The sequence below is a fragment of the Microtus ochrogaster genome, chromosome 10, assembly GCF_000317375.1.
Source record: "Microtus ochrogaster isolate Prairie Vole_2 chromosome 10, MicOch1.0, whole genome shotgun sequence".
In the NCBI taxonomy this organism is placed as follows: domain Eukaryota; kingdom Metazoa; phylum Chordata; class Mammalia; order Rodentia; family Cricetidae; genus Microtus; species Microtus ochrogaster.
The window spans coordinates 85,238,349-85,249,077 of NC_022016.1; the positions used below are offsets into that span (position 1 = coordinate 85,238,349).

At 44.6% G+C, this 10,729-nt stretch overlaps 1 protein-coding gene across 6 annotated transcripts in view; it reads left to right on the forward strand.

The window, feature by feature from the left end:
- Vps13d (vacuolar protein sorting 13 homolog D) overlaps positions 1 to 10,729 on the forward strand; it is a 227,774-nt gene that overhangs the window by 11,723 nt on the left and 205,322 nt on the right. For all 6 annotated transcript variants that reach the window (XM_026782068.1, XM_026782067.1, XM_026782066.1 and 3 more), the window contains 4 exons: positions 3,415 to 3,492; positions 5,910 to 6,100; positions 6,192 to 6,272; positions 9,103 to 9,219. In XM_026782068.1, coding sequence (XP_026637869.1) covers positions 3,415 to 3,492; positions 5,910 to 6,100; positions 6,192 to 6,272; positions 9,103 to 9,219 — 467 coding nt within the window. The remainder of the gene's footprint in view (positions 1 to 3,414; positions 3,493 to 5,909; positions 6,101 to 6,191; positions 6,273 to 9,102; positions 9,220 to 10,729) is intronic.

The window sequence follows — 10,729 nt, forward strand, 5'->3', positions numbered from 1 at the left end:
GTGTGTGTGTGTGTGTGTGTGTGTGTGTGTGTGTGTGTGAGAGAGAGAGAGAGAGAACTAGTTTTCTATCTTGAACCATTACTTTTTTTTTTTTCTGTTCTTAACTGTTGGCTTGCTGCAGGCTTCTGTTTCTTCTCTTTCCTTTCTGCACCTGCTATGCTTTCCCTGCTTCAGCTTCTTTAATGTTTTCTGTGTGAGTTCCTTCTACTTCTGAGCAGTACAGCAGCCAGGGAAACCCAGGAGCCACCTGCTTTGGTGCCAGATTAGCATATGGAAAATAAGACCATTCTCAGTGCAAATGAGAAGAGGCCGGGGCGTGACTGCTGCTCATGGAGCACTCACTGGCACATGGAGCACTCTCTGCACGTGTGCGAGAACCTGTCTTCTATTCCTAGTGCTGCGAAAACAAAAAAGGAAACTGTGCTTGTCTCTCTGAAAGTCATTTTCACTTAAGGAGAAGATTTTCTGATTTTTTTTCTCCTTTATGATAATTTTCTCTCCACCTTTGGAAGTAGGTTTATTTTACTTTAGTTTAGTCTTAAGGTTGTGATGTGGGGACCCCCCCCCCGAAAAATCTGCCCAATTGCCAGGTTTGACCTCTTTTTAGATATGCAAATAAATGCAGTCATTTATCTGGGGAAGTACAAAGCCTACATCATTACATCTTTGCATTGCCTTGTCTGCCTGGTTCCTGGGCCTTTCTACCAGCTGTTCTCAAAAACACCCATCCCAGACAGATTCACGTGGCTCAGAAATGGTTTTGCATTGTGCAAACAGTTTTATCATTCCAAGGCTCTCTCTTCAGCAGTTTGTGGCTAGGGGTGACGTCTCCCTGTGGCCTTCAGAGTAGAGCTTGGTTGTATATGTGCAAATAAATGAATGGCCTGCATAGTCAGTTGAGCCCGTGCGTCAGCCCTCCCTTACTGTGATAAAATACCTGGGATGATTCGTTTAAAAGGGGAAAGGTTATTTTTTTTAAATATTTATTTATTTATTATGTATTCAATATTCTGTCTGTGTGTGTGTCTCCAGGCCAGAAGAGGGCACCAGACTTCATTACAGATGGTTGTGAGCCACCATGTGGTTGCTGGGAATTGAACTCAGAACCTTTGGAAGAGTAGGCAATGCTCTTAACCGCTGAGCCATCTCTCCAGCCCGGGAAAGGTTATTTTGGCTCACAGTTTTGGTTCACATGGGTTGCTCGGCCCTATTGCCCCTGGGCCTGTAGTGATGGTTGAGTGCCTGGCAGAGCAGGCCTGCTTACCCTGTGACAGATGGTGAGCAGAGTCAGTGAGGGGCCCGAGTCTCAGTACCCCTTTTGAGGGTATGTCCTTAATACTCTAACTTCTACCAAGTAAAGGTCCTGCTGCTTCAAAGTAGTGTCATGGGCTGGGATAATCCCTTAATTCATGGGCCTTCGGTGGACATTTGGATCCCAGTGGTAGCAGAGCTAGAGCTGGCTGCCCTGTCTTTGCACATCCTGTTCGGAGTCATCTTACAAGTTGGCTCTGTTATTTCTGTGCCTTCTGACCAGATACTGTGCCTCAAGGAAGGGAGGTACAGAGAGACCATTTGGTCTCATTAGAAAAAAAAAAGAATACTTTTGGGTGACTGGTTTTATTTAGTTAGTTACTTTTTTTCTTTCTGAGATAGGGTCTTTCTATAGCCCTGGCCATCCTAGAACTAACTGTATATATAGACCAGCTGGCCTCATAGAGATCTGCCGGCCTCTGCATTCCGAGTGCTGGGGTTAAAGGCGTGCACCACCACTGCCTGCCTTCAGTTTTATTAACTAAACCATGGGCTCTCAAGCATTTTGTGACCTATGGTCAATTCTGGGAGAAGGCATTGCTAAGGGCTGGGACTGCTTGTTAAAAACCACAGCAGATTTTTTTTCCCCTCAAGACAGGGTTTCTCTGTGTAACAGCCTTAGCTGTCCTGGAACTAGCTTTTGTAGACCAGGCTGGCCTCGAACTCACAGAGACCTGCCTGCCTGCCTGCCTCTCCAGTGCTGGGATTAAAGGTGTGCGCTACCACTGCCCTGCTGGATTCTTGTGTTTTAACCTCAGAGATTCTGATTTGGGGGATGTTGGGCCAAACCCAGGAGCCTTTATTACATCTTAGAGAGTCAGAAGATGGCAGTCTTGTGGGAACTGTTAGTCTAAGCTAGGGGTCTTCAAACTAGCCAGCATGCCAGATCTGACCTGCTAGCTCAGGATGGCTTTTACTAATTTTACTAATATTAATTAATTATTGTGTGTGAATGCTTCTGAGCAAGAGGTCTAATGACAACTTCTGGGAGTCTGTTCCCTCCTTATACTGTGTAGGTCCTGGAGATTGAATGTAGGTCTTCACGCTTGGCATCAAGCACCTTTATCTGCTGAGCTATCTTTTTCCTTGTTTGGCAGCGGCTGGGGTGGGGGGCGTGTTTGAGACAGGATTTCTCTGTAGCTTTGGAGCCTGTTCTGGGCCTGGAACTAGCTCTTGTTAGACCAGGCTGCTTCTGCCTCCTGAGTGCTCACTGTGTAGCCAAGAATGATCTGGAACTTCTGATTCCCTGTTTCTATCTCTGAATTGTGGGATTACAGGAATGTACCACTATGGTGGTGTTACATTTTCTTTGGTGGGGATCAAACACAGGGTTTTATGTATGTATGGTGAATACCATTGAAACCCCTAGTTGTCCATTACATTTTTAAACCTTTGAAAAAATGAGGAAACTGAAGCCTGGCAGTGGTGGTACACGCCTTTAATCCCAGCACGCAGGAGGAAGAGACAGGTGGAGCTCTGAGTTAGTTTAAAGGCCAGCCCAGTCTACAGAGCAAGTGCTTGGACAGCCTCCAAAGCATATGCCTTTGGTCCTAGCTACTCAGAAGGCTAAGCTAGGGGCATAGTTATGAGCCCAGAAGTTTGTGGTCAGCCTGGGCAACGCAGTGAGTGAGACCCATGAGTCAAGAAAAGAAAAGGAAGTGACAACAGGATAGCGAGGTGGGTAAGGGGGCTTGCTGTTAAGCATGGCAACCTGAGTTCTGTCCCTGGAACCTAAAAGGTGGAAGGAGAGAATGACTTCTGCAAGTTGTCCACTGTGACACACATGACATGCGTGCACTTGTACAAATACACACAAATAAATGTAATAAAAAGCATTTAAAAATGAATGTAATTGTCATGATATAAAGGTTTAAAATATTTACTGTCTGGCCCATTACAGAATAGTTAGGATCTTGCCTAAGCTCTTCTGGCCACTGTGCTTCAGCTGTCATGGGTGGTTCAGAGTGAGTGGTCAGATTAGTACTCCAGACAGAACCCTTGGGCTAGTGGTGGCATCGCCATGGCCATTACCCTTCAGTGCTCTGTGCACAGCCAACAGCAGTGTCTTTGTTGGGTGAACATTTCATGGTGTTTTGTTTTTAGGTGCTGTTGAATTAGAAAACCTCCCATTAAAGAAGGATGCCCTGAAAGAACTGGAATTGCCATTTGAAGTCAAAGCTGGTACGTGGAACCAAAGGAGGGAGGAAGGTTTGGGATCAAGTTGTTTGGGCAGGAGAGTCAAAAGCCCTGGAGTTGGTATTTGCTTGACCAGGATGTAGACAGGAAGTTTGAGAGCTTGCATCAGTTCATATAAGTTTCACCTCATGGGCAGGTGGATCTCTGTGAGGTCTAGGCCAACTTGGTCCAAATAGAGGGTTCCAGGACAGCCAGGACTATGCACTGAGACCCTGTCCCAAACCAACCAACCAACCAACCAACCAACCAACCAACCAACCAAGCAAACATCAGGGAATAGGGCTAGGGATGTAGTTCAGTGGTAGAGCACTTGCCTAGCATTCCATTCCATCCGTAGCATTACACACACACACACACACACACACACACACACACACCCTTAAACACAGAAAACCACAGGATGATTATGGTATTTTTTTTTAAACATTTTTTTTACAGTTATGTGTGTGCGTGCACACATGCGTTCATGCATGCCACAAGCAAATATACCGACAGATAGGAATCTGAAAGCTTCAAGAATGCTGACACTGGTCATTTACAGAAGAAAGTCTTCAAATATTGAAGGAGTAAGAGAAACTCTTTAGCCAGGCAGCGGTGGCGCACACCTTTAATCCTAGCACTTGGGAGGCCTGGGGAGGCAAAAGCAGGGGGAATCTCTGTGAGTTCAAGGCCAGCCTGCTCTACAAAGTACAAAGTGAGTTCCAGAACAGGCAGGACTGTTATACAGAGAAACCCTACCTCAGAAAAAGAGAGGGAGGGAGGGAGAGAGAGATAGAGGGAGGGAAGGAGAGAAACTCTTGGAAAATTGATGGTTTTCTAATATTGTGTTTGCAAACTTGACCTTGTTTCTTACAAAAGGTGAACAAGATGTATAAAGTTCTGTCTGTTAGATGCTTTGCAGCCTCTTGCACATTCAGTCTGTACTACCACTGTGGCCCAGCATGGCAAAGCATGCCTGTAACCCAGCATTTGGGAGGAGAAGGAAGGTCAGGCTTTAGGACCAGCATAGACTATATACAACCTTATCTCAAGCCGAATAGATAAACGCCACTGTGCACTAATTCAGACTGTTAGAAAGTTCTGTTACAAATCTTATTTTTCTAGAGAAAACTCATTTTTCATTATTGTTTTGTAAAATATTCCCATGGTGGTTAATATTAATCCTAGAGCCTTGTACATGCAAAGCAAGTATTCTATCACTGAACTGCATTCCCACCCCCAGTATTCTTAATTTACTGCTGGATTAGACCGTCAGTCATTTGTATTATCATTAGAAATACCATTGTGAGGACAGGGCTATAGCTCAGTGTAGAGCCCTTGTTGAACATGCAATATTTGGGCCTTGAACATGAATATATAAAGGCCTTGTTTTTTTTTCCTCAACCACATATAAAGGAAAATAACATTAGTAATGCTCCACCTTGCTTTTTGAGACTGAGTCTCACTATGTAGCTCTGGCTGGCCTGCAACTGTGTCAACAGGTTGGCTTCAAATTCACAGAGATCCTCCTACCTCTGCCTCCCAAGTTCTGGGATTAGAGGCATGCACCACCATGTTCAGTGAGCTGCTTTTATTAAGTTGAATTTAAAGGTTTGGCTAAAATGGAAGAAGTTGGGAAATAAGTGTATTTTTACAGGCCAGGTAGCTCTGATCCCGGGTTCTTGTTTCTTTGTGCATAAGCTGTGTTATCTGTTTTAGTTTGTGCTGGGTATATTCAGGGTTAAATATGTAAGGATGGTAACTCCGACAAATACTTGTCAACCAGCCAGTTATTAACAAGATATGAGTTCCGTGACCAGGGTCTGTGCGGGTGGGTGCCATAGGAAGAAAGACACTTCATAGGCATTCAAGGGGTGGTCAGGTGGAAGAGTGTTTGCATAGTAGATAATCTATATTTGATATGAAAAAGACTCACTAGGCATTTTTCAGTTTAATTCGTGGTAGCTGGTTCTTTTTAATTAATTAGTTTATTTATTGTAATCTTGCTCTTACTAATACTAGTTTCACATATGTAGGAGGATCCTCATTGGCTACCCTTGAACTCACTTTGTTCTCCAGGCCAGCTTTGAACTTGCCATGCCCCTGTTTTAGTCAGCTGAGTGCTGGGATTATAGGCATGCCCCGCCACTGTTGCCTTGCTGCTGTCTGTTTTTGTGATTTTTCTGTTTTTTTCTTCTGATGCTGGGATCAGAATCCAAGACCTTGCTCCTAAATCCCCCCATCCCCCCCCCCCACCTTGGACTTGTGTTCCTCCTGCCTCTGTCTCTTCAGCATTTCTTAAATGGACACCACAGTTGTCAGGTTTGTTTTTGGGAAAGTAAATAATGGTGAACGTAATCTGTATGCTTTAAAGGGAACTAGAAAATGTGTGGGTGTCTAATGAGCGGTTTTTCTCCTCCCAGGTTTGATTGGGAAAGTGACCCTTCAGATCCCCTTTTACCGCCCGCATGTGGACCCCTGGGTGATCTCTATCTCTGGCCTCCATTTAATTGGTGCCCCTGAGAAAATCCAGGACTTCAACGATGAGAAGGAGAAGCTGCTGGAGAGGGAGCGTAAGAAAGTGCTGCTTCAAGCCCTGGAGGACAGATGGAAGGCAAGGCTTAGAGCCTCTGGGTGTTAGGGGGCCTGTGTGGTCCTCAACAGTGAAGGGCAGCCTGTGCTGACACTGGCTCTTTCCCTTGCAGAGTGAGCGGCAGCAGAAGGGAGAACCCTACTGGTATTCTGTCACCGCCTCAGTAGTCACGAGGATTGTGGAGAACATCGAGGTGAGCCCTGTCAACCTTTACGAGGACACATGAAGGGTTTCTGAGCCTTAGATGTGTTTTCGCTTCTGAGTTCTCTTTTCTTGTGGGTTTTTGTGGTGCGGTGTGTGTGTGGGCTGGCTGCTGCTCAGGTGTGCCCTTCTGGAGGCTGTGCCAAAGGGAAAACCTGCAAAGCAAGTCCTGTGCTGTGAGGTGGGCCCAGGTCGTCCTTGCTTCGGGGGGTGTGAGTTGGCATTTCCATTTGACACCCCCCCCCACACACACCACACACTTTCTTTTTTAATGTTGGAATCTTACTTGCTAAAGGAGTTATCACCTCAGAAGCCAGATACTTAGGTCTCAATGACTGTTTTCTGGGCAAGTCATTTAACCTCTCTGGTCTCAGTTTTTTCATCTACAAAATGCGGGAGACGGGGTCCCCATTGCCTGGTGTGTTGTGAGCTATGAATGGCCACTCAGGCATCTGACCTGTCACTGATGTGTCTTAGGGAAGTTGTATGCACTGCAGTGCTGGGGCTGCATGTTCCATCATTAGGAATGGGATCAGGGGATGAAATCTCCGTTAAATGGCACAAGACAGCCCATACTGAAAGTCTCTAGGGTTCTCTTGCAGTGTGTTCAGTGTGTGCTATGTTCCTCAAAATATGATCTGAGGTTGTTAGTTTCATAATGTGGATGAAAACTTGGTGTTCTTGAGGGCACTGATTTTTTTTTTTAGAAAATGTTATTATTGCCGGGTGGTGGTGTGCAGGCCTTTTAATCCCAGCACTTGGGAGGCAGAGGCAGGCAGATTTTGTCATCTTGAGGCCAACTTGGTCTACAGGGTGAGTTCCAGGATAGCCAGGGCTGCACAGAGCAACCTTGTCTTAAAAAACCAAAAATCAAAAACCAAACCAAAACGACCCCCCCAACCCTGTTATTATGTGGTATGTGTGTGTGTACATATTTTCTACAAAGGAATTTTTTCTCATAAAAACTTTTTTTTACACATGTGTTTATTGACTGGGGATGGGAGGCACATGTGGAAGCCTGAGGATATGCTGTGGCAGTTGGTTCTCTCCTACAGTGTGGGTCTTGGGGATCAAACTCGGGTCACCAGTCTTACCTTACCTTAAGCACCCTTACCTGCCTCGCTATCTGCTGGACCCAGAAATGTCGTTCTTGAGGACCAAAAGGCCATTTCTCTGCAGTGTAATCACAGGCATGGCTCATCATGTGCTCACAGGTCTCATGTAGAGAAAGCCACTGCAGCAGGTCCATGAGTGAGGTGGGCGTGTCTTTGCCACCTCCTCATCCTCTGAGCCTGGGGGCGGTGATGTATTTATGCCATGTAGGGCTGAGGACCCCACCACTGCTCGTTACAAAGTTTTATTTACTTATTTGTGTGGTGTGTGTGTACATTTGGAAGTCAGGGACCAGCTTGAAGAGTTTGGTTTTCTCCTTCTACCACACGGGTCTTTGGTATGGAGCTCAGATCAACAACCTTGATGGCAAGTGCCTTTACTTTCTGAGCCACTTCACTGGCCTATATTATGATTTTGATATCAGTGTTAAGCATTGGTTTTTCTCCACATTGGTATCAATACTGTGATTGAGCGATGACTTACTGTTGTTTGAACTTTTTGGTGTGTGTGGTGTGTGTGGTTTATGTTTGTTGGGCATGCACATACATATGAGGTGGTACCTTTGTGTTCATGGGTGTTGAGGCCAGAGCAGGATGTCAGGTGTCTTCCTCTATTACTGTCTGCCTTGTTGCTTTGTGACAGGGTCTCTCCCTGAGCTAGAAGCTTACTATTTTGACTAGGCTGATCCAGGACCTGGATCACCAAGGTCCTGGGATCTGTCTGTTTCTGTCCCCTCAGTGTTGGCAGGCAATTGCAGCCATGCCTGACTTTCTGTGTTGTGCTGGGGATTTGAACTCATTCTCATCCTTGCAAAACAATATTTCTTCCTCATTGAGCCATCTCCCCAGCCTAGTTTGTATTTTCATAATGTCTAATGATGCTGACCACTTTTCTTTTCTTTTTTTTTTTTTTTTGAGACAGGGTTTCTCTGTGGCTTTGGAGCCTGTCCTGGATCTAGTTCTGTAGACCAGGCTGGTCTCGAACTCACAGAGATCCGCCTGCCTCTGCCTCCCGAGTGATGATGCTGACCACTTTTCTTGATCACATGTTGTATATATATTTTTTTCTTTCCCATAGTGCTGAGGACTGGACACAGGCTCTTGCACATAATAAACACACACTCTACTTTTGTGCTACTCCCAGGCCCAATTGTTTATTTTTAATTCACTGAGCAGAGTGAGAAAGAAGAAATAAACACATGTGAGATTCACACAGATCTTACATGCCTTACTGGTTTTCCTGGGCTCAAGATTCCTAGAGACAAGCGTGGCAGGATTGACTATCTGGATTCAGTGATGTTGTTCTCTCTCTTCTTCTCTCTAAAAGTTTTATTTATTTATTATTCTGATATGTGTGTGTAGGGTATGTGTGCAGAGGTCAGAGGACAACTTTCTCTTGTCTATTCTGTCCTTCTGTCTTCTGGGGATTGAGCTCATGTTGCTAGGCTTGCATGGCTGCTGAGCCATCACTTTGGTATCCCTGTGTTTAAATGTTTACATTGACTTGTGGAATGATTTGATGGGAGCATTGTAGCCTTCCTGAGATAATGTTCATGGCAATGGACTATCATTCTTGAGTGGTTTGTGATCATGTCCTCTTGGAACTCCCAGCACAGTGGAAACCTGTGAGTAGGTGACCTATGTGGTTGGATGTCACCCAGAGGATTCTACCCGCAACACTTACTAAATGTTTTCCCTCTCTCTTTGCAGTTAAAGATTCAAGATGTTCATTTGCGCTTTGAAGATGGCCTTACCAATCCCTCTCATCCTTTTGCATTTGGTGTCTGCATTAAGAATGTGTCCATGCAGAATGCTGTAAATGAGCCTGTGAGTATGAGATCTGACCACAGACCAAGAATAAAACCCTGCTAGGAGCCCCTCAGTGTTAGGTAAACAAGTCATACTACTTCCCCACCTATGTGGGTATTTTCTTTCTTTCTTTTCTTTCTTTCTTTTTTTTTTTTGTTATTCAAGAAGGAATTTCTCTGTGTGGTTTGGCTGTCCTGAAACTCACTATGTAGACCAGGCTGGCTGCAAACTCATATCCACCTGCCTCTGCCTCCCAAGTGCTAGGATTAAAGGCGTGCACCGCCTCTGCCTGTCCCTATGCGTGTGTCCTGTGTGTAGGCAGCAGCTGACTTGCTGGGAAGGAAAACAGTCACTCTTCACTGACCTGTTGCATCACTTTGGTTTTGTGCGCAGAGCAGCTGAGGTGCAAAGAATTCCTGTCAGCAAAGGATTTCATCCTTCATTTTTCTACTTCTTTGTCATTCACCAAGGAAACTTGTTCTGCTTAGTTTCACCTATTGCCTGGGAATGTCTATAATGGTTTCCACACAGTCCCCTTTTTTATAAAGCTATTAGGTGACATTTTTATGGTGTTTTAGACTACCTGATAAAACACTGTTTCTCCACACTCTTTAGATACTCTTGGTTTTTCATTTTTAAGACATTAAAATTATCTTCTACCAGGATGGTAGGCCTATACTATACCTGGCAACTGTCTTAATTTAAGACATTAAAATTATCTTTTACCAGGATGGTAGGCCTATACTATACCTGGCAACTGTCTTAATTTAAGACATTAAAATTATCTTCTACCAGGATGGTAGGCCTATACTATACCTGGCAACGGTCTTAATTGATTGCATCTCCTATTCTAGAGTCAGATAACGCCTTACTCTATAAAATAGAGTAAGTGTTCTGTCAGGCAGGGCAAAGGGGGTTGATATTGTTGACAAAGAAAAGTTGACAGATTATTTCAAAGTTTGAGATGGCCTCATGGAGCTTAGACCAACCTTGAACTGGATATGTAATTTACTAAACACTTCTTTAGGCTTCTCATCCTCCTGTACTCACCTCCCAAGTGCTGGGGATTATATGTGCACCACCATGCCCGCCTCAGCATCCTGTCATTTTTATTTACTAGGACAGTTGTTTATAGCTTTTGAGGCTTTGTGTGCTTATGGATTCAGCATCTTCTTCTGGCTTTGGCAAACACTGGATGCACACGATGTATAGACATTCATACACATAAAATAAGAAACAGCAGGATGTGGTGGCACATCCTTTAATCCCAGCACCCAGGAGGCAGAGACTGGCAGGTCCTGGGTTCAAAACTAATCTGGTCTATGTAGTGAGTTCTAGACCAGCCAAGGACAGCATAGTGAGACCCTACCTCCGAATAGAACAAAACTAAACAAAAATGAAGGTTAAAAATAAAGCTGCAGTAATTTATTTGCAAGTTCTAGAAACCAGAAACATGAAACTAAGAAGTCAGAAAGATTGTGTCTGAAGCCCTGAGGGTCAGTGTGTGCACATAAGTGTGTGCATATCC